This window comes from Marmota flaviventris, chromosome 6, assembly GCF_047511675.1.
Source record: "Marmota flaviventris isolate mMarFla1 chromosome 6, mMarFla1.hap1, whole genome shotgun sequence".
Classification (NCBI taxonomy): Eukaryota; Metazoa; Chordata; class Mammalia; order Rodentia; family Sciuridae; genus Marmota; species Marmota flaviventris.
This window is the reverse complement of record NC_092503.1, coordinates 75,256,456-75,280,960: the sequence shown is the minus strand read 5'-3', so window position 1 is coordinate 75,280,960 and position 24,505 is coordinate 75,256,456. Positions and strand designations below refer to the sequence as shown.

General features: G+C 39.6%; 1 protein-coding gene across 2 annotated transcripts in view; it reads left to right on the top strand.

Moving 5' to 3' along the window:
- Window positions 1–24,505, top strand: part of Nt5e (5'-nucleotidase ecto) — a 45,382-nt gene extending 20,877 nt beyond the window's left edge. Inside the window, exons 3-9 of one of the 2 annotated variants that reach the window (XM_027928280.3) lie at window positions 1,143–1,331; window positions 15,916–16,113; window positions 16,767–16,921; window positions 18,435–18,540; window positions 19,342–19,491; window positions 20,801–21,001; window positions 22,578–24,505. In XM_027928280.3, the coding sequence (XP_027784081.1) occupies window positions 1,143–1,331; window positions 15,916–16,113; window positions 16,767–16,921; window positions 18,435–18,540; window positions 19,342–19,491; window positions 20,801–21,001; window positions 22,578–22,741 (1,163 nt within the window). In that variant the 3' untranslated portion in view covers window positions 22,742–24,505. The other variant, XM_071613227.1, reaches the window with a different exon arrangement.

Genomic DNA, 24,505 nt, shown 5'->3' with positions numbered 1-24,505 from the left:
CTTTGGAGAAAAACATTTTTCAAGCTGGAATTTGCAGACTTTCATTTTGAAACTTCCTTATGGGATGTTCTTTTACTTCATAATCTTTTTATTTTTTCAATTTGGCATTTTAATTTTAGTGCTGGTTCTTAGAAATTAGGGTAAGGAGTCTGGATCAACTAGAGGGACTGCCTTGCAGCAGAGAACTGGGTTCAACTTTAGAGCAGTGTGTCAGTATTTTCAGTGACCTTCATGCTAGTCAGAGCCAAATAACTCAGAACTTGCTGAGGTTCAGCTATAGAGACTAAGGAACTGGTCATCTTGAAGCCAAAGTGCACCAGGCTGAGCAGCCAGATCCATGCTTACCAACAAGAGATTGTTTATTACCACCGAGTGTAGGCATAAGCAGCAAGTGAAGAATGTACACACTTCCAGTGCCAGCAATGTTTAGATGAGATCCCTGTTCAGTGCAGATGTCAGTAATGCTCTAGTGCTGACGTCATCCTTAAATGAATAGACCAAGTTATCAACTGCCATGTTAAAATTAGCATCCAAGGACTACTTGCTGATAGATTTATGTTTGAAGGCTAATTATCCCAAGTTTCCAAACACAGCCATGGAGCTGCTTCTATATACATCAGGTTTATATGCTCAGACATTTCTGCATTGACATTATGGAAGTTTACATATAAAAAGAGATAAACAAACCATGTCTGTGCTCTCCTCATAGTTTGGGATTGAGCTCAATTTTAAACTAATGCAACATTAAGTAAAAGTAACTGGGAATGTGGATTTGAAGTTTTATTAGCTTCCTACGGGATTTGTCAGTAATATATAAATACATTTTAGTCTTAATTGAAGAGATTTAACAAATTAAGTTGTCCACTAGGCACAGTGGTACACACCTGTAATTCCAGCAATTTGGGAGGCTGAGACAGGAGGATCACCAGTTTGAAGCCAATCTAGTTAATTGAATGAGACCCTGTCTCAAAATGAAAATATAAAAAGGGCTGGGATTATAGCTCAATAGTAGAGCAAGCCCTGAGTTCAATCCCTCAGTACCACTAAACAGAGAAATAAAACAATAAAATTAATTAAGATGTATATACTTAGCATGTTAGTATGTAAAATAAGAATATAATCAAAACTATTTTGTCTCTTAGGAACGAATTTAGTATTTGAAGATGAAATCGCTGCATTGCAACCTGAAGTAGATAAGCTAAAAACTCTAAATGTGAACAAAATTATTGCACTGGGGCACTCTGGTTTTGAAATGGATAAACTCATTGCTCAGAAAGTGAAGGGTGTGGATGTCGTGGTAGGAGGACACTCCAATACTTTTCTCTACACAGGTAACTGTTTCAAAAGACTTGCATAGGCCAGGATGTCCAGATAAGGTACTTTGTCTTTTTGGCCTTCATAACTGATATTTTTTATTTCTATTGTTATCCAATATGCAATATGTATTTTATAATATATAATACATTGTATATATGCAGTAGATATGGAATAGGAATGTAGGCATTTTTACTCAGAGGCATTCCAAGAATTTATTGGTTTTATGATTATTAATTCCACTTATTTATGTATAAATACATACAAAACACACATATAAAAAGATTACCAAACCCCATGCAAAAGTCAGTTTATGGATAGACTTATATCTAAAGTCAATATGTCATATAAATTTTTTAAAATTTTTTATTGGTACATTATAATTAATACAATGGGATTCAGTTTTACATATTCATACGTGAACATGTAGAACAATATCACTTGGTCATTTTTGTTCCCTAGTATCTCCTCTTTCCCTCTCTTCCATCCCCTTCCTCTACTCTACTGGTCTCCCTTCTATTTTCATGGGATTTCTCCACTTTTATCCTTATTAAAAAATGTTAGGGGCTGGGGCTGGGGCTCAGTGGTAGCGCACTTGCCTGGCATGTATGAGGCACTGGGTTCGATTCTTAGCACCACATAAAATAAATAAAGGTGTATTAACAACTAAAAAAAAATTTTTTTTAAATGTTAAGCATAAACAAAATAATGTAAGTAGGGCTTGTATTGCTGACGGTGACAGAATTGGATTTGTAGGTTGCACAGGTAGCAGAGACTGAAACTCTGGGTTTGGGTTCTTACTCTCCTGAATGCCAGGACTGAGGTCTCTATTCAGTGCATATATCAATACTGCTCTAGTGCTGACATCATCCTCAAATGAACAGACCAAGTTATCAACTGCCATGTTAAAATTGGAAACCCTGTGTGGCTCCTGGTGCTCAGAGGGAGATGTGTTCTCACCACTGACCTAACTGTCCCAGCTTTTTACTCAGAAATTCTAGTTATAAAAACTTTTGTTGTTTTTTTTTTTTTTTTTTTCCATTTTGAACCTATGGTCTCCCAAAATGTTTGAATCTGCTGGTTCTGTCTTTCCCACCTGTACCTTGAACTACATTGATCTTTGAAGAGCACACAAGAAAAGGAGGAAGAGGAGGTCTGGCTAGTAAACAGCATGTTCATCAGCAGCTGGTCTCCCCTTGGAGAGACTTAGGTGGACTATATAAAGGCATCCTGCTTTTATAATTTTGCAAAACTCAAAATATTCAAATAATAGGAAATATCAAAAACTGTTAAATGTGGTTATCATCAAGACAATAATTTTTATTTTTTATAGTACTTGTAAGTTTTTTCAGATACTGGATATGTTACTTTTGCAATCAGAAAATGAGGGAGAGGAGGGGAGGAGAGGGGAGGGGAGAGGAGGGGAGGGAGTCAAGGGAGGGACAGACAGACAATATTGAGTCAGAAATCCTCATTCCTGATTACCTTAGCTTCAAAATGGGGATGATAACTTTTGAGGTGCAGCATTGTGGTGAAAATCATGTGAGGTGGGATATGAGAGTGCTTTTTAAACTGTATGTAGCTATGCCCTGGATGCAGTGAAATGGATGTGATTTTTTGCTTACCAGTAAAAATATGTCAATTAAAATTAGGACTCACAAACTAGGGCTGGCCTTCACTTAAGAACATAATGCCAATATTCATGTTGTGCTGAGTCAACCCCTTCACATGTATTATTTTATCTTTTTGTAGTTGCAGTTAAAGAATAATTTCAAACTGAGCTTTACCCATTAGTGGTTTTAAAAGCAATTTGATAGCTTATGACTTGTAGCTTTTTTAAAAATAGACTGGACTAAAATAGACTGGGCACTTACAATGTTTATAAGAAGGATAAATATTGTTACACAGGAAAAGAAGTGTATTAAATAGTGAGACTAGCCCCAGGCATATGGCAGGCAATCAGTAAGTGTGACAAAGATGGTGATAGACAGTGCTGTGAACTTTTTTCTTTCTTTTTTTTTTTCCTGGTGTTGGAGATTGAACCCAGGGCTACTCTACTACTGAGCTACATTCCTGGCTCTTTTTATTTTGAGAGAGGATCTCACTAAGTTGTCCAGGCTGGCCTTGAACTTGCAATCCTCCTGCCTCAGTCTGCTGAGTTGCTGATATTATAGTCATGTGCCACTGAACCTGGCAGTGATAGGAACTTCTTGGGGTAGGTACCATTATACCATCTAAGAGTCACTTTAGTAGCTCCAGAAGTATTACATAGACTAAGAGATTCAGGATCAGGGAAAATCCCAGCAGGTCCCTGGGCAGAAGTTACGACTCTGAAGTCCTACTAACCCCACTACTATCTAATGGTGGAATCCTCTTTTCCCTTATCTGTAGAATAAGGGTGGTAAAAAGAGTACCCATATAAAGGCTCGTTGTGATTTTAATACATGTAATGAATGGATGTAGGTAAATAGCATCTGTCTTAGTCTTTTTTCACTTGTATCATGAAATACCTCAAGCTGGAAACTTTATAAAAAAAGAAATTTATTTTATGCACAGTTTTGGAGGCTCAAAATCCAAGATCAGCCAACCTTATCAGTTTGGCCTCTGACAAGGTCCTTTTGGTTGTATCATAACATGGCAGAGAAGGAAAAAGGGAAATGGCCCTATGCAGAAGAGGCCAAGCAGTGGGGTGGCCTCACTTTCTAAGAACCCACTTCTCCAGAACTATCTGGTGCCTTGCAACAACTGCATTAATCTCTTCCAAAAATGATGCCCCAATGACTTCATTCCCTCTCACTAGGCTCTACTTCTTCTTCCCCTTCTCTTTCTTCTTCCCCTTTCTCTTTCTCTTCCTCTTCCCATTCTCCTTCCTCTTCATCCTCTCCATCCTCTCCTTCTCCTCCTCTTCCAGTATTGGAGATTTAGCCCAGGGGCACTTTACCACTGAGCTACATCTCCAGATGTTTGAGAATAGAGTCTCGCTAAGTTGCCACCACTGTCCTTGAATTTGTGATACTCCTGCTTCAACATCTTGAATAGCTGGGATTACAGGAATGAGCCACCACACTTGGCTTAGGCTCCACTTCTTAAAGGTTTCACCACATTTCAGCATTTCAGCATTGCTGCACTAGGGACCAAGCTTCTAGCACATGAACCATGAGGGGACAATCCACATCTAAACCACAGAAGCCTCAGAACAGGGCTAATACTTCCACAGAGCTCTTACAAACTCATTCTATGAAACTAGTATTACTCCGCTACCAAAACCTGGTAAGGACATAGCAACAACAAAAAAGAAAACTATGGACCAATATTCTTGATAAACACAGATCCAAACATCCTCAATGAAATACTTTAAGTTGCAATTAGTATCATATTAAAAAGATCATATACCATAATCAAGTTGGCTTCATTTCAGGGATGCAAGTTTGGTTCACCATACACAATTCAATGCATACAACACAGCACATAATTAGAATGAAGGATAAAAATCACATGATCATCTCAACAGATGCAGAAAAAGCCTTTAATAAAATTCAACATCCTTTCATAATGGAAGCCCTGAATAAAGTAGGTAAAGAAGGATCATATTTAAACCTAAAAAATCCTATCTATAGCAAACCTACAGCCAAAATCACACTGAATGAGGGAAAAACTGAAAGCATTTACTCTAAAATCAGAAATGAAACAAGATGTCCACTTTTATCACTCTTATTCAGTATAGCACTGAAAGCTTTAGCCAGAGAAATCAAGAAAGAAAAATAAATAAATAAATATAAATAAAAAATAAAAAGTAGAAAAGTAGAAAAACAAGAAGTAAAATTATCTCTGTTTGCAGATGATATTATTCTGTTTCTAGAAAACTCTAGAGTACACTAAACATCTCTTAAAACTGATAAATTCAACAAAGTAGCAGGATAAAAAATCAATATGCAAATATATAACTTTCCTACACAGCAATAATGAACTTTCTGAGAAAGAAATCAGCAAAATAATCCCATTCACAATAGCCTTTAAAAAAATTAGGAATAAACCCGACTAAGATAGTGAAAGACATCTACAATGACAATTATAAAACTCTAAAGAAAGAGATTGGAGAAGACACTAGAATATGGAAAGATTGCCTACGTTCACAAATTGGGAGAATTAATATTGTTAAAATGACCCTACTATCCAAAGTGATATACAGATTCAGCATAACCCTCATCAAAATGCCCAAAACATTCTTCATATAACTAGAAAAAAAATTCTAAAATTCATATTTAAACCAAAAAGATCCAGAATAGCCAAATAATCCTTAGCAAAAACAACAATACTGGAGGCATCACAATGCCTGATTTCAAAATATAGCACAAACAGCATGGTATTGACAAAAAATAGACATATAGACCAATGAGATAGAATAGAAGATCCGAGAATAAATCCATGCATCTACAGCTATCTGATTCTTAACAAAGAGCCAAAAACATACATTAGAGAAAGGACAGACAGCCTCTTCAACAAATGGTGCCAGGAGAACTGGATAGCCATATGTAGAGATTGAAACTAAATCCCTATCTCTCACTCTATACAAAAATCAACTCAAATGGATCAAAGACCTTAATGTAAGACCTGAAACCTTGAAAACTGCTATAGGAAAACACAGAGGAAATAATTCAGTAGACTGGTATAGACAATGATTCCCTGAATAAGACTCCCATGTAATAAGAGTAAATAAGAGCAAGAATTGACAAATAAGACCACTTCAAATTAAAAAGCTTCTGCACAGTGAAGGAAATCAACAGTGAAGAGACAGCCTACATGATGGGAGAAAATATTTGCAAGCTATTCATCTGACAGAAGATTAATATCCAGAATATGTAAAGAACTAAAAAAATTCAACACCAAAAAAAACAAGTAATCCAATCAATAAATGAGTAAACAATCTGAACAGACACTTCTGAGAAGAAGTACAAGTGGACAATAAATATATGAAAAAATGTATAACATCTTCAGCTGTCAAGGAAATGCACATCAAAACTATACTGCAATTCTATCTCACCCCCATCAGGATTGCAATTAGCAAAAAAAAAAAGAAAAGAAAAACTAGCAAGAAAAAAAAATAACAAATGCTGGTGAAGCTGGAGGAGTAGGAGAGGGGAAGAAAGGAATACTTACACACTGTGGGTAGGACTGTAACTTAGTACAGCCACTATGGAAAACAGGTTAGGGGTCCCCCCACCCCCTGCAAACAAATATAGAACTACCATATGATCCAGCTATACCAAACCTGGGTATATACCTGAGGCACTCAAAGTCAGCATACCCACACTATTGCAGCACTATTCACAATAGCCAAGCTATGAAACTAGCCTAGATGTCCATCAGCAGATGAATGGATAAATAGAATGTGGCCTATATACACAATTGAGTGTTATTCAGCTATGAAGAATAAAATCATGTCATTTGCAGGAAAACTGATGGAACTGGAGATGCTCATGTAAAGCAAAAGCAAGACACAAAAAGACAAGTATTGCACATTTTCTCTCTTTTATGGAAGCTAAGGGATGGGGAAAGATAAAAGTATTAGGAGGGCTAGTAGGGAAGGGGTTGGCAGAGAGAGTAACAGGATGGATACCATCAAAGCATGTTATACACGTTTGGAGATTTCAAAATGAAATAATTATCTTGTGCAATTAATATGCACCACTAATAACATTTTGTTTGAAACACCCTTCCCCAAGGCTTTTCTCAGTTTTTCTGAGACACTGTCAGAACCCTAGGACATGCAGGAGCTGGTTATGTCTCCTGTCCCTTCACATTAGAGAAGTATTCTAAAACATTTTTGTCTGTGATCCATAAAAAGAATGACATTTTACAGAAAGACCCAACACACACATGTACATATTGTGCATGTGCATTCACATACAAAGACACACATTCACACACATAAGTGATATGAAACTTTCACAGAATGCAATCTGATTTTCTGTTCTCTGGTTTCAGTTTTTTAAAAATACTAATTACTACTCATTAAATTAATTTCCTTGGATTGTAGCTAATGAATATTTTTGAAAAACTCAGCTTTAAAAAAAGAAAAAGCCTCAGCTTTAAATGAAGCATGAAGCAGACCATGAACCATCCAAGGAGTCTCACGCCTCCTTCATATGCTGAAGTCATCTCTGGGTCCCTGTCTTATCTCCATGCAATCTTATTTAATGCCATTTAGAGCACCAATGGGACAGCCTAAGGCAAGCGGCAGTTTATATCGAGCTCCTGCCTCCCATGAATCCTGCAGCCTACCCTCCTGCTCTTGTCACTGTTATTCCAGCCAATGAAATCCTACAACAGAGGATGAAAGAGAGATTTGAGGATGAAAATTATACTTGGTTTATCTCTAAATCTTGAAGTAAATAATTACAGTTTCTGAGAAAACTGGTGTGACTGAGTTTTAGTCACTGATTTCACATTTCTTAATGGCTTACCAAGATTAAACTTGTTCTGAAACTCTTCTATTCAACACTGGTTTTGAGGATGGAACCTAACAATGAAAGGCAATGCTAGGGCATTTTTGTCCATTTAAATACATTTTCCCAGCCTTAAAAAAAAAAAAAAAAAACAAACCTCCAAATCATTTTATGGAATTCACAGGAAGTTAAGATAATGAATCTCTTAATCATGTTTAGTTAATATAGCTAAAATAATACATCCCTTGGAAATTTAATTCTTGTTAAGAACCATCTCAGTATACACGTGCGTGTACACACGCGCACACACAAACCTGAAAGAAAATTTTCCCAAGTACCTAGATGGCACTCCACTATTTTTTGTTCTATTATTTAATTTTTAAATATCCATCACCACCTACTAGTTTTATTGTATTGTAGCTAGCCCTATTTTTTAAAATCTCAGCTCTCAACGATGCATGACTAATACAGCTCATGACCTGCTTCTCTTCAAATGCTGAAAGTCATTCAAGGTTCCTTCAACTGTCCTCCTCTGCTAAAATCACCTGGCCATTGCCTGACCATCTCACATCAGAGAGAAGAGGACTCCCGACCCCCCCGCCCCCCGCCAAGCTTACATAATGTTAAGGCTGCAATGACAAGGCCAGAATGCAAATGCTTTCTCTAAAGGAGCTTAAATCTTGGAGTCCTTCAGTGGACCCCAGAGGCCTTTGGAGAAAAAAGTAGTAAAGGGAGTGCAAGTTGAAACCTGCAGCAGGTACACCAAGGGAATCTGTTCCCCTGGAGACTCTTCAAAGAACTCATAAGATGCTGTCTTCCTGATTGCCACCAATATTTTAACTAAAGTTTAGGTTCAACTAGTCAATCTGGTGAACTGTGGCCTAGGGTCAGTTTCTGTATCTACAGAGATGGTTAGAATTGTTAGTGCTGTTAATGGCTTCCCCTCTAGAAACTCATCCATGCATAGAACTTGATTGTTTACTTTTCAAGATTTGAGGAAATAAAATTTTTGGTAGAACAATTTGTAACTTCCTTAGGCTACTTCAATGAACTTAATTCTCCTCTAACCCCTCTGAGGCTCATACCCTGTCCCCTTCTTATCACTATCAGCTAATGGCCTCTAAGCACACTCTCACATTACCAACAACTGAGCACTGGCTTTTCTGTCTTCTCCTTTCCAGCTCCTGCCTTCCTTCTGGTGGGGTGTCCATGTAGATGACTGATGCAGTAAATGAGATTCATGTTTCCTTGATTCCCTTCCCCAGTGACTGTTCCCTACACTCCATTGTAAAAATTTCACTTCTGAAGCAAAGGACTGAAAATTGGTCATTGCCAATGTTGCTCCAAAACTCCACTCTCCAACTCTTTTGCCCTCCTATTTCTAGAGTTCTCCAGAGCTGGGCTTTGCAAATCCTCCAGTCTTGAACTCCTCTTTTCCTGTCAATCCAGCAGCCTTCTCATCTCTCCTTCCTAGCCTGGAAGCATTCATTATATTCTTTTTTTTTTTTTTTTGGTATTCCACAGGAAAAATTTTTTAAATTTATTTTTATTTGTTATAATTAGTTATACATGACAGTAGAATCATTATATTTTTAATCATGCCATGATGGACACACGGGAGGCAGGTGTCCAGTATTGTTGCCAAATGAATGTTAACAGAGAGCCTTTCAAAGTTTAATTTTTAAAAATTTGATTGTTAGGCTTTTAAAATTAATTATCTAATATTCATCACTTCTGGATTCAGAAGCACATTTGTTGAATATGAAACTCAATTTTTTTCATTTAAAGAGCAGAAATTACATTGATAACTACAGAATTTTGTTCTTTAAACAAAAGGAGTTGACGTTGTAATTATAAAGAAGACAGACTAGAAGAACCTGCTGCATGCTCTTGACTCTACAAGGAGCAGATGCTTCCCTGCTGCATTAGGATAAGTGGGGAGGGCAAAAGACTTTTGTTATAAAAAGCATGATTATCGAAACTCCAGCGGTGGAAATTCACAGGCAGATAAACAATGCTTGCAAACAACAAAATTAGAAAACATATTATTATTAGAAAACCATATTCACAGGACAAGGAAATATTGTCCAACAAAGAACTGTTTCCTTTGGGCATTTGATAGGGACTGCTGACATCTGTGGTTTATTAAGTAAGCTGGAGTATCAGCAAAGAGCAGAGGTGTGGCTAAAGCTTCAAAGATGATTTCCCTCAGTCTTTTTGAATGAGATAAGCACTGGGACTTCCTTGTTCCATTGGTCACCCATTCAGGGCATTCAGTAGACCTGCAGTCGTCATAGCCCAGCCTCAGTATTTGCTTCCTTTACAGAGCAAAGCCAGAGGCTTCTTATTAGAGATTTTTGTAGCACATTAACACCAATCTTGCTTTCTCAGATGAAATGAGACTATTCAAAGCCAAAATCTCAAAAGATTGACTGTAAAACAAATGATAGTCAAGACCCACTGGCAGGGCTGAGGTATGAGGAAAGTTGATGACAACCATTGTGAAATCCTGGGACCATGGGACAGACACTGGATATCCAGAAGATGGGAGTTGGTGCTTCCTTAGTTTTGCTGCCTGGTGATTTTCTGCAAAAGTTAGCATTCCTTTGACTTCGTAGGAAAACAACTTGGGGACTTTGACCTCTGCAGACAGTTCCCTCCTTGGCTCCTCACTGCTAGTCATCTGACCTTGAACTTGTTAAATACCCTGAGCTTGAGCTTTCTTTCTTTTTTTTTTTTTTTTACTTTTTTTATTAGTTGCTCAAAACATTACAATGATCTTGACATATCATACATTTGATTCAAATGGGGTACATAATCTTATTTTTCCACATGTACAGATTGCAGGATCACATTGGTTATACAGCCACGTTTATACATAGGGCCATACTTCAAAAGATGGAAACAGCTATGTAGCTACTTCTGAGAATTGTTATAGGAACTAAGTAAGAGAAGCCTGACTAATACACATGTTCTAAGTATTTTACTAAATGAATGATTTCTCCCTAAAATATATTCTGCCACCAATTTCCCTCTTTTTGCTACTCATGTATTTTTAAGATTGTGAAATTTTAAGGGGAATAAGCCTATGAATAATTTTTTGCTTCATTTACCAAATGTTTTGTAATGCTAGTTTTATTTTTTATAATAAAAATTTAAAAGAACTCTCTAAAACCTATAAATTTAACCATTAATCCCAAACCTGAACTACTATATTGTTATTAAATTAAAAAAAAAAAAAAAGTTCTCCCGAATTTGAGAATCTGACCCGAATTTTCTAAATGAATCTTCTTCCTTTTAAAAGATAAGAAACTGGGGGTATACTTGTTTAAACCAAGCAACCTAATGATGCTTCTCTCATTTACTTGCTTTTAGGCTATTAATTTCTCCCCAGCCCAGAAACATTTGTGGATGGGAATTGGTAACTGTTCATCAGTAAGAGAATATCCCATATTTTTAATGCATAATTATGCAAATAATTAAATAAATTGTGGTATATGTGATTACAAAGTAAGCTGTGAAGAGAGAAGTACAAGATGCTAGGGGTGTGGCTCAGTGGTAGAGCGCTTACCTGGCATGGGTTCAATCCCCGGGATGACAAAAAAAGAAATGCTGTGAGAGCCTGCCTTAGGAGAATCTGACCAAGAGAATTACCAGTGAGTGTTTCCCTGAGAAACTGACATTAGGACCATGATCAGAAAGACAAACCCCAAGGGTGAGTAATCATCATTAGTCTTTATTGAGCACTTACCTTGAGTCAGGCTTCTCCTGCTGCATTATCTTCTTTAATCCACCAAATAACCCTGTAAGGTTGGGTATTGTTACTTTTTTCCATCTTCCCCATGATTAATAAGTTGAAGGGAAAAGATGTGACTAATTCACCCATGGGCCTCTGGCTCCAGTCCTACTTCCTGTGTGAAGGCTCTTGGGCAGTTGGGTATGGTCCAGGAATAGGAAGAGGACAAGATTGCTGAAGGGCAGAGTCGATGTTCTAGAAGAAGCTGTGAAATAAGAAAAGGCCACCCTGTCTAGGCCTTACAGTTTATGGTATTCATATTATGGTCAGTGTTTTCCCTGTGGCCAGTAGGGAATATCTGAACCAGGTTGTACATGATCATATGTGTGTTTTAGGAGGATCACTCAGGCTACTGTGTGGGGACTGGATTAGAAAGAAGCAAAGAAGAGGCCAGTGAGGAAGCTCTGGCAGTAGCCCTGTCAGGAGATAAGAGTGGCCAAGTCTCTGGCTTAAGTGGGGAGATGGTGGCAAGGAGACTGATGAAAGCGGTGTGTGATGGGAAAGCAGTGTGTGATGGGAGTGAGCCCTTCTGAGGTGTGTGAAAGAGAAGCTTGAGGCTCTTAGAAACAATGATTTGAAATAGGTTGATTACCATTGTTTTTATCCAGTCCTTTTTATGAGGGCCCCAATTCAGAAGCCATCAAGTTGGTTCTCACATGTGTCAAAGCCACAGTGTGCAGGAGGAAGGCTTCATCACAGATCACACAGCTCACACTAGTCATGCTCCCCTACAACCCAGGGGGTGAGTGCTTATGAGAAACAGGTTTGACTCAAAGCCAGCCTGGAGGAGGACAGAGGAGACCTCCCTGTCTCAAATCTCCATCTTCATGGGCTCAAGGGAATGGACAACTTTGAGGAGAGGGGAAAAGTGGACAAAAGGCTGGAAATTTGGACTGGGGCTGGGGCTCAGCAGTAGCGCACTTGCCTGGCATGTATGAGGCACTGGGTTCGATTCTCAGCACCGCATTAAATAAATAAAGGTCTATCAACAACTTAAATTTTTTTAAAAAAAAAAAAAGATGGGAAATTCGTAGAATTCATCCTCTTCCCAAGAACCCCTCAGCCTCTCAGTGAGAGTCTCCACTGCCTCCTTAACACATCAAAGGGAATCTTGACCTCCTGAAATCAGCATCTGCATTTTCTTTTTTGATGTTACCTCTTGACCTGAAGACAGGAGAGGGCTTTTTTTTTTTTTTTTTTTTTAAGAATTTAGAGTACCATAAGTAAGGAATATTAAAGATGAGGGAATAGATTAGGGAAAGGTTGTGAGAGGAGAAAATCAATGTAAGAAAAATATCTTTCCAAGGGAATTAGAGGAAATAATTTTGTTTTAAAATGTCTCCCCAAATCATTCTGCTACAATAGCACAGACTTCCTTAAATCATCTTATAATTCAGGCAGTTGAAAACCACATCAAAGGTCTGCCCCTTGGTACCTCTGTCTGTTACCACATGATACTAGGACAGTTGTGCAGATCACAGGTTCCCAGGGCAGGATGCCTTGAGGTTCCCTCAAACACTGCACTTTGCTACCATACGCCTGTTTTCCCAACTCCAGATATCAGTCCACTGCTCCACCACTTCTCTGTTTGGTTCCTGAAGGAGTTATTAGCTAGATGACTGGAACAGGATCTGGTGGACAGTTTCACTCCTGCCCAGAAGATGAGTCAGGTTTCCAAAGACAAAGATGTGGCTCTGTGTAGACAGAGTATTTTGGATGTAAAAATCCTTGGCAGAATGGCATGGAATGGTGTGGAAAATGTGAAGCCCTGGATTGTTTTCTCTGCCAGTAGTTTTCTGAGATTGTCAAATGTACGAAGCAGACAGGGCTCTGCTATGGAGGAGTCTGAGATTAGCCAAACTAGACCAGCTATTGCCTCAGCCACACAGGAAGCATCCTCCTTATTCCTGATTAGGTCTTTTTAAGATACTGAGGAAACATATTTTTTTTTTAATAAGAGGAACATCAGGGTCTTTTGTAACTGGAGAATGTTGCCAGTCCGATGGGAGCTGGGTTTGCTAACTCCTGTTTGCATGATGAGCTGATGAGGTACTTGACCAAATTTCAGATTCATAACTTTTACATTCTGTTTAAGTTCAGATATTTCTATGGAAGACAGAAAAATAAAGACTAAAAAATAGTCAGGCTTGCCATTCTTTGGGGTTTCCAGGAAACTGCCAGACTGATTTTAACAACTACACTTTTTCCCTCTTGAAAGGGGCGTTCTCCGCCACCTTGTGGAAGTTTGGGGAACTACACCTTTCTAAATACCTGCCTTCAGAAAAGGAAAGACCAACCCCCTGACCCCCTGAAATACAGAGCAGACCCCAGCTTTGACCTAAAGGAAAAACAGAATGAGGACAATTAAAATTTTCATCTTCCCTTCTCCTCTACCATACATCAGGTCACCTGCTACTGTCACAGCCAACATATTCCTGTCCGCTTTAAGGAAATGGAACAAGGTTCTCACTATCTCCAGTTGGGCGCCTTTTTTTAAAAGTAAAGTTCCAAGACTTTTCTTGATTCATTTTTTCTTCACAGAGGAAGCAAGATAACAGGACTTCGAAGTTAGCAACAGCTGTTTCTTGTTAGTGAGGTGCTGGTAATTTGCAATTGTCTGTCCCTTGGTACCTCTGTCTGTTACCATGTGATACCAGGACAGTTGTGCAGATCACAGGCTCCCAGGGCAGGATGCCTTGAGGTACCTTCAAACACTGCACTTTGCTACCATACGCCTGTTTTCCCAACTCCAGATGTCAGTCCACAGCTCCACCACTTCTCTGTTTGGTTCCTGAAGGAGTTATTAGCTAGATGACTGGAACAGGATCTGGTGGACAGTTTCACTCCTGCCCAGAAGATGAGTCAGGTTTCCAAAGACAAAGATGTGGCTCTGTGTAGACAGAGTATAACCATGTGCCCCATGGTTATTACCCTGGAAGGGGGCTGCCACCCCAGTGTGTCTTAGGTGAAGAAAAAGAGCTGGGGACACGAAGGTGCAAAGCTGGGCTTGCTTGTGATTTTGTAAGTGACATTTGGCAATCAACTTGCAGACTTTATACAAATAACACATGGTAGGCTGTTTTGGGTTATGGAGAAAACATAAGATATAGTGTCTGATAGCTCTGGTTTTCAATCAGCTTCCTATCACATACCAGTTGTGTGACACTGAGCTCTTCACCTATGACAGTTTTCTCGTCTGTGACCTGCTTATTATAGGACCTGCTTCATGGGAAAGTTGGAGGACTAAATGAGATATAGCGCAGTGCTTGGCACATGGCCCATTCTCAGAACTGGGGCATGTGTGTAACCAACATATGCTGAAGTTCTCTAGACCCTCTGTAAACATCTAGTAGGAAAGACTAGTTGTGGGTGTGATAAGGAAGGTAACAGAAACAGCAGTGGGGTCAAGGGTATCTTTATAGTTTCCAAGAAGATCCAGCTATGTCATTACTTCTGTGGAGGTAAGATATGAACTACCATGTGAATTTAGGAGGGGTGTAGTTAAAGAATTTAAATGTGCCAAGCAATGAGACACTGGGCACCCCAAGCTCCCTACATGGCCACACTTACCCTCCTGCAAGCCCATGTGTAGGAAGCCTCTGGTGATTGACAGCTTCCAAGCTCTCCTTGGTGTCCCCTTTGAGACAAGACACCTATAAAATATGATAGATGTGAGGGTTTAGCTGGGAAAGAAAGAGTGCAGCACTTACTGAACACGGCTCTTCTAAACAGCATCTGAGGGGATGGAGAATTTAACAAAACCCAAGATGGTCTTTGCCATTTCTGCTCATCTTCCATGAGCTAAGCTCTTGATTGTATGCCCAGAGTTTCTAGAGATTGCCATCACTTTCTAAGGGAAAGAACTGTGTTGTGTACCCACTATGCCTGCCAGGCACCATGCTAGAAAGCTTTGATATTTTGAGTCTCAACAGCCCTCAATGATTCTTGAAATAAGAATTGTTATTTCGCCCACTTTACAGGCAAAGAAAGTGAAGTGCAGTAAAATGAGGTGGTGTGGCTCATCTATCTAGCTAGGGGGAATGGAGCCAGAGCCAGAAAGAAGGTAGGATCATTTTAGCAATATTCCATCTTTGGGGCCCCAGAGCACCCAGCACAATGCCCTAGACTTAGGAAGAACTTAGTAAATGCCTGGTGAGTTGAGAATGGAAAAATTCATGTGCCAAAATGGGCATTCAGAAATGGGCAAATACCCAGGCAGGGCTCTGAAAGAACAGCTATGTGGAACAGCAGCTGGTGAATCATCAATTTAAAACTCACTGTCATCTGCCAGGGGCCTGCTGGCCTTCAGCCAGCCGCATACAAGGACTAACTTGATCAGCTTTGGCTCTTTTATTTCAGGCACTGCACCTTGTACAGAGGTGCCTGTTGGGAAGTACCCATTTATAGTCACCTCCGATGATGGGCGGAAGGTTCCTGTGGTCCAGGCCTATGCTTTTGGCAAATACCTAGGCTATTTGAAGGTTGAGTTTGATGAAAAGGGAGATGTCGTCACTTCACATGGAAATCCCATTCTTCTGAATAGCAGCATTCCTGAAGGTATGTGAAATTCGGGGGAATATTCCACCAGTTCAAAAAAATAGGTGGCTAGATTTTACCCTTCCTTTGTTTAATGTTTTCAGGAGAATAGAAAAATCTAGCTTCTTCCTTGAGTTTACCCTTTATAGATAAGGAAATTTAAAACTCCCAAAGGCCAAAATCCCCATTTGCTTATTCAAGTCCTTTCAACATCAGACTTTGTACTTCATGGCTTCTTCTGCCTTTTAAAAAGCTTGATTCTGACAAGCAAAAGCTACTCTCAGCTCAGAGAAGAGCTAATTATTAAAGCAAAGGGCTTCAACTGGTGAAGAGCAGGGCTCAAATCCTGGCACCCCATCCAGTAAGGGACTGTGTGCCATGGGCAAGATGCCCAGGTCCAGTGGTCCTCAGTTTCTTTATTCATCAGATGAAGTCGTGTATTTCTTATTTTTTTTTTGGTCTGGGACTCAGAAACAAAATAGATGTTCCTAAGGAAATTTCATGGCCAACCCAAAACGTACACACATATGGTTAAGAAATGTGTACTCACAGTAGGTAAACTGGATAAAATCTGATTCCTCCTCCAGAATTTCCCCATTGTGAGATCTGCTTTAACTACAGGCTTCCTCCCTCGCCCCCCTCCCTCCTTCAATCCTTCTTTTCTATTATTCTAGATGCAAGCATCAAAGCAGACATTAACAAATGGAGAATAAAATTGGATAATTATTCTACCCAAGAACTGGGGAAAACGATTGTCTATCTGGATGGCTCTACTCAATCATGCCGCTCTAAAGAGTGTAACATGGGCAACTTGATCTGTGATGCTATGGTGAGTCCACTGCAGGGGCAGAGAAGGGAGGGAAGGACGATGGGGAGAGGAAGGAAGATGCAATTAGGGCCAAACTGATAGTTGCAGAATTGGGGTTTTCTTTTACAAAAAAAAAAAAGACAAAAGCTTGGCTGATATTGCACTGAATAAGGTGGCAAGGTGCCTGGACCACATTGGGTGACAATTACTTTACAAAAATTAAAACCTCTATTTTAAGGTATCCTTCTTGAATGTCTGAATTTGGGGTATTTTCTTTCTGTAAGATGAGCCAAAGACACAGATAAACTCAGCCAACCTGAAGAGAGATAAAACACATCTGTTTGGCCCTAACTTGGCAAGACTGGTTTTCTCTGATCTGTTCACTTGGCTCCAGAGAACCTGACCTTGTGTCTCTGAAACCTCTTTCCCCAAATGACAGCACAATTATTATCATAATAATAAGTCCTTTACCAAGAGTGGAGCAAGATTACCCTTGAGGAGCATTTGTGTGGGGGCAGACTGGCCTTGGTAGCTTCCTGGGAGTCATGCTGAACTGAGGTCTCCCAGGTCAGATACACCACTCCCACAGGCTTACAGGGGCACCCAGGAGGCTGTTCCTTTGTTAGGGATCAGCATGTAGTGCCCACTGCCCTGTGCCTAGAATACAATCACACCCAATAAAGGTTTGCCAGGTAAATGACAACATTCATGCTTTTAAAGATGAGAACCATACTGGCTCCTCAGCATCCTGCAGTTAGTGTGAGGGAAGCCAGTTTGTACATGTTTAGAGAAAAATCTAAAGAAGCACCCCAGTCTGTTAGCCGTGCTTACCTCTCTGTTAAAAAGGCAGGGGCAAATATAAGAGAACTTTTACTTTCTGGGCTGTATTTTTTTAAAATCATTTTATTTCTTGTAACTAAACATATTTTATAAAATTAAACATACATTTTATAAAATAAAAGTCAGAATGGATCTGATTTTCCTTTTTTAGAACACTTTCTCTGTGTCTCCAAAATTGCCAGGTTGGGACCTGGCTGGGGACATACACATGGAGGCTGGTTTCTGATAGGCATGAAGTCTTGTACCGAGCGGGCTTGAGGTCCCTGCCTGTCCTGAAAGAGACTATGAGGAGCAGCACTGCAGGCCAGTCCACACTAGAGCCATCTCAACACCAGGGCTACACCTTGAGAGACCATTTTGCTAAGGCCCACCAGCCTGAAAGGACAGGGGTTTTAGGAGATGGGGCCAAGAGCTTCCCATTCCTAAGAGTCTAAAATGGGACTGGTCACAACATCATATTTTTGCTTCTGATTAACAGAGGATAGATAAACTAGTTGAAGATAAGTAGTTTAATAATTGTTTTATGACTAATAGCGCATAAAACTAGTTCTGACTAATGACAGTTGAGGAATCTCTGGGAACAGAGAAGCAGGGAAAGAACAGTTTTATTTTCTCAGGAGAACTAACCAGATTCCTGGAACTGATCCTGAGGAAGACTCAAAACAACTAATGTATATTTTTGCTATTATTGCAGATTAACAACAACCTTAGACACCCGGATGAAATGTTCTGGAATCATGTGTCCATGTGCATTTTAAATGGAGGTGGTATCCGGTCACCCATTGATGAACAGAACAATGGTATGCTCTCCAGGCCCAGCATCCCTGGCTTTCTGACCCACTTCCCCTCTGAGGTCCCTGCACTGATACTCCTCTGCTCACCTGTGCAGTCGGCCATGTACCAAAATGTCAGTGTCTTGGTTTGGGTTAGCTGTGAGTCCAAAAGATACACACATGCATTCTCATATGTATTCACACATAGATACAGCAGTGAGGGTTAGCAGAACCCAAGCTTGGTCTACATTTCTGACTTGCAAAGCTAAATACTAATTGCTGCTGATTTATGCAAATTATTGACAGCCTCCACCTTGGCATCTGGAAAGAGAAAGATATAACTACCAGTCTCTTGTGCTAGAAAAGATATACAATTGGTTTAAGTTGGTATTTTAGCATATTTACAGATATCCAAGATTATATCATATGGTAAAACAAATTGACAAGACAGATATATCCATGACACTCTTGATATACTGTCAAATCCAATCATTATCAGTGTAAGACCCAGAGCTCATTTCATTGTCAAACAGAGACAGGTGGCAGGGACATACTGCCTGTCCAGAGAAACTGAGCAAAGGATAACAACCTACTAGAGATACAGCCCTAAACCAGGATATCCAAGGCTGAGCCACAGCTGTTAGTGAGCTCCACCCCTGCTCAGTGTGGACGGTAGAATGAAGGCTTTTCAGTCCATTCCCTCCATAGTTGTTGCTCTAACAGCCTCATATCCCCCTAACCTCCTCTGCTGACCCTGAGAAATTTGTCTAAGGGTAAAGAGTTTTCTCAAGCTACTTTCCTTCTTTCCTCATCTGGGATTGCCTTCAGGCACGATTACCTGGGAGAACCTGGCTGCTGTGTTGCCCTTTGGAGGTACATTTGACTTGGTCCAATTAAAAGGCTCCACCCTGAAGAAGGCTTTTGAGCACAGCGTGTATCGCTACGGCCAGTACACAGGAGAGTTCCTACAGGTGGGCGGTAAGTCACCCATCCAAGGTGATACAGGATTTCTTGATGGTTGGCTCCGTTTTGTGCTCACCAAGACAGGACCTCTGTGACCAGGCTTGTTTGGGGTTTCCCCACCCAACACCTTTACCTCATTTTTCAATGGTTATGGACTCTTAGACCACTGAGATTAGGCTAGGATCAAAGCCCCCAAACAATAGGCAATATTTGCCAAATCTGAATTGGATCTTAGATGGGCCCTCCACAGGAGATGACCCTCTAAACATGAAGCAGGTCTGCTGCCTTAAAGTCTATTAAAATCTTAGTTGTTTAAGCATTCAATATTCTTTGTTAAAAAAAATACTCTCCTCTATTCTAGTCATTAATTGCCTGGAACCATGCGGAGGCTCATAGGAATGAAGTGTCAATCAGTGTTAATAAGGATGATTTCTGGGAGGGGAAGCCTGCACAGGCACTGGAACCTGACTCTAATCCTACTATGACCTGGCAAGTCCTCAAGTATCAAGTGCAATGAGAAAAACTGTCTCACTATTCTCTTGGATTACACTGAATATTGAACAGAAATAAATGCTTGTCATATCATTAAGGGTTTCTGAAATGATTTCTCCAATAATGAATTTCACAGAGCAGTGAATTAATCCTTAATCATCTTATTTTACTCCAAGACCATATTTTGCACCCAGTTTTTGCCTTTAGGTCACAGTGGCCCCACTTGACTTGCTTTGGCGAGTCTTCCCTTTGCAGAACACATTGCTGCAGGATTGAGCAGCTGCAGTATGGGGTCCTGGCCCGCTGTCTATAGGGTAACCTGACATCCAGGCATTTTCCCAGGAGGGAGCTAAGGAAACAGCAGGTCTGATAGTTTTGGCAAAGTGCTGGGTAGCTACAGTCTTTTGTGAAAATCACCTAATCCCTATTTATTACGTTTTAGTCTTCAAAATTATTATGAATACTCTGTGCCTCTCATGTTTCTGATTTTCCAAGCCACAAGTTACTGGAACAATTACTCAATATTTAAAAACTGGGGGTAAGGAAAGAGTTGTGGTTTCCCCCTGCAGAATCAACCTTGCCCATTCTAATCTAGAGCCATTTTCCCTTCCAGTGGTTCTCACGTCTCCTAGAGGGTATCAAGGATGAAGCTAACCAAGAAAGGGCAGCGGCAGTGTCACTTCCATTCCCTTGATGAAATTTCACTTAAGTTTGAACTAATGGAGAACCAAGCCTAGTTCCAAATTCCAGATGTAGGCCAAAATCCCCTTCTTAGTTAATAGAAGTCTCTGGTTGGATCCCGTGAAAACATATAGATTCATTTATTTTCTAGGAATCCATGTGGTATATGATCTTTCCCGAAAACCTGGGGACAGAGTGGTCCAATTAGATGTCCTTTGCACTAAGTGTCGAGTACCCAGTTACGAGCCTCTTAAAATGGATGAGGTATATAAGGTGACCCTCCCAAGCTACTTGGCCAGTGGTGGAGATGGATTCCAGATGATAAAGGATGAATTATTGAAACATGACTCTGGTAAGTAGACCTGTCTCTTCCTCTCCTTATCCCAGAGGTACTCAGGAACTACAGAACTGGGCTGGGAAGGGGAGCTACTTGTGGTGCTTTGCTATGTTGCTGACTCCCTCTTGGTTTGCTTTGTTTGTTGGAAAACAGCATCACTGCATCGAGGAAGGCAAACATATCCATCCAAACCCAGGGAAAACCTACTTTTAAAACAGAAATGCTTAAAACTTTTAACTACCTCTAAGCCACTATTTAAAGTGTGAAATATAAATAAGTCTTACATTTATAGAAAAATCACATCTCTGGAACTTTAGATTTGACATAGAAGACCATCATATTAAATAATCTAAATTTTCTTTCTTTAATTAGCTTTCACTGTGAACAGGTCAAGTAGGAGAGGATGGGTAAGTCCCTCTCTTCAGCACAGTGGATTAAAGGAAATTATAAGAACAACCCATACCTGATGTTAGATGATATTTTTCTCATTGAGTATCTTTATACACCAACCCCATTCTTGGAAATCCAGTTGAGAGCCATCCCACGTTCCTGAAGTCCACTGACATAAAACACATTTCCCCTTCCTTTTCCTAGGGCAGAGAGCAGCACACTCATGACACACATACAGCTTCTTTACCTCTCTGGGAAGTTCACCCAGGTTTCTCCTTAGCTTTACTATGGTGGGCTTGCCATTTTAGTTGTTTATTCTGAGGAGAGTAGGAAATGGAGGGTAAAAGCAGAGGCAGGCCAAAGGAGGCAGCCTTTGTGGGAGAAAAGGTGTGTCCCCTTCTATCTGTTCCTTGATAGAAGATTGAAAGGCAGGCTTAAAAGCCTCACATGACACAAAGAGGATGGTGGCTGTGCATCACTGGGCTCCACACTGATGGCTGTTGGAAGAATTACAGAAGGCCAGGAAGCTCTGGCTCCTAAGGGTTTTCTACACATTAGAATAGCTTGAGGAGCATTTTAAATTAAATACCAATGCCCTAGACCCAGCTCTTAAGAGATTCAAATTTAACTAGGTTAAATTACAATTTCCAGCAATTGTAATGTAATGACCCAGGGGTGAGAACCACTCAGAGAGTTCTTTATGTTTGGGAGTGCTCATTTCTAGATAAATTTGGGTTTCCATGGGTATGTTATAGCTATAAAGTAGTATTTCTTTATTATTTCTTCCCTCTTTTGGAAATGAAACCTCCACCATCCCATCAATTCTGTGAAAATAATTTTGAGTAGGCAAGCAAAAGGAAACCACTTTTATTTCTCAACTATTTGCTCTTGACCCAGTTCCCTAATGCCCTTTGTTCAAAGGATATGTCATGATCTCTCTTGAGACATCTTAGATCTGAGATAGCTCTACTTCTCCCAGTTACCCAACATTGACCAACAGGCACATTTCACATCTGGAACATCAACACCAAATCCTTTGCATTTATAATCATCAGTGTTCTTTTCTACGACATATTATTGCTGGAATTAACTTCCCTTTTATAATTACAAAGGGCTTTAAAGAAATATATTTTTATATCCCTTTTCTCTGTAAATTGGTAATTACTTTCTCTACAGATAAAAAAAATATGTATTTTTCCAGGTGACCAAGATATCAACGTGGTTTCTGAATACATCTTAAAAATGAAAGTAATTTATCCAGCAGTTGAAGGTCGGATCAAGTTTTCTGCAGGAAGTCATTGCCATGGAAGTTCTTCTTTAATATTTCTTTCATTTTTGGCAGTGATCCTTGTTTTATACCAATAGTCAAAAAAATCTCCTTGCCATTAATGTGAAACTTTTTTTCTGAGAGATTTTCAGACCTGCCTCTTAGGACCTGGCTTTGTGATAGCACAGACCTACCTGTGGGCTCCTAGAAGCTGAAGCTTAGAGCATTGTGAACACAAGAGACTGATATCATCACTCAGGATCAGCAACTTAGTGAACAGATAGAGAAAGAAAATAAATAGGGCTTTATCAGGAAAAACCTAACCATATTTAGTTACATATCCAAATATTAATAAAAATTTAAACTATAGAACTTTAAACCCATAAACCCATAAAAATTATTTTTTCCTTTATATCCATTTCTAATCCATCCAACAACTTATGTTTACATAGTTATAAGGAAGTTTTAAATACATCGTCTCATTTAATACCCATTACTTTCTTTGGGGGGTTTTCCCCATTTGACACATGAGGAAACAGAAGTTCAGAAAAGGGTTGACTTGATGGAGGCTAAGGGACACATTCAAGACCGGACCTACGTCTTTTGCCCTAAAATCCAATGCTATTTCAAGTTGCTGTACAGTCTGATACTCAATAGTCTCCTCTTTCTGACTATCAATGGCCCCAAGTTCATGGATGAGAAGTCTTTACTTCTGGTCTCAACTGGCCCCAGCCCAAGCCCATTTTGCCTCCTGCTGTAGTAGCAAGTTCAATGAGTAAACACAGGATAGCACTCTCTGTCTCATCACTATGTACTTTTGATGAGTCAGCAAACAAACTGTGAAGCAGGTAATGGGAAAGACCAGAGGTTTCAAAAGGCAGTCAAGGGACAGGAGATAAAGGGGAGGAAAGAACAGGATGCCAAGACTGACTTAGATTACAGAAAAGAAAGAGCTTTATAAAGGGCGTTTAGATGTTAGATAAGTATTTGCCAGAGAGGATCAGCATGGTGCTTGACAAACAGTATTGGCTGTTATTAATTTTATGAGATTCCATCAGCTCTGCCTCTGTGCTCTTTCCTTCTTTCTTCTTAACATGAGTGTCATGAGAAGAGAACTTTGTAAAATAAACTAATTCTAAACCTGCACCTGTCCCTCCCCAAGATACCAGCACTGTACTTACTGTAGTCACACTACACACATTATGGAAAATCCAGAGTTCTGGAAGACAACTGATTTTAAAAATTGTGTACACAAGATATTTGAAGTCACTCTGCCTCAAAAAATAAACAATCACTGTAAGTCACTCTCAAGTCCAGATATGAGAACATCTGCAGTTAGGGGGCCCCAGACTGGATGCTCAGCAAATACCCATACTGATGAAAGAACAAATACTTCCTTAAGGTGGTAGTGGGCAGGTGAGCCTGCTTAGCATGGCATCATTAATTCAACAAGCAATGGGAACCTTCACCTTAAAAATAGCGAGCACAGGACAGCTGGACATTTGGAGAGGGAGTATGTTTGTTTCTCGGTGTTTACAAATATTAAGTACTTTTAAACTTTATAACCTTTTTATAAAGGTTGTTGCAGTAAAATAATGCCCTTAGTTCTATGCATATAAGATTAGCTATAAATCAATAAATATCAATAAGAATGTACAAAAAAAAAATAGAGAAAGGTGCATTTGGGGTATATTTTTTATGCTTGGCCAGTAAACTACAATAAGTCTTAGAGCACATTTTTGTAAAGAACATTTTTGTAAGTTTTCTAAATATGTGTATATGTATTGTGCAGTGGGGTATGAGAAATGACCTTGGACCACTTTGTAATTGTAGATTCCAAACAATAAAATTGAAATATGCTC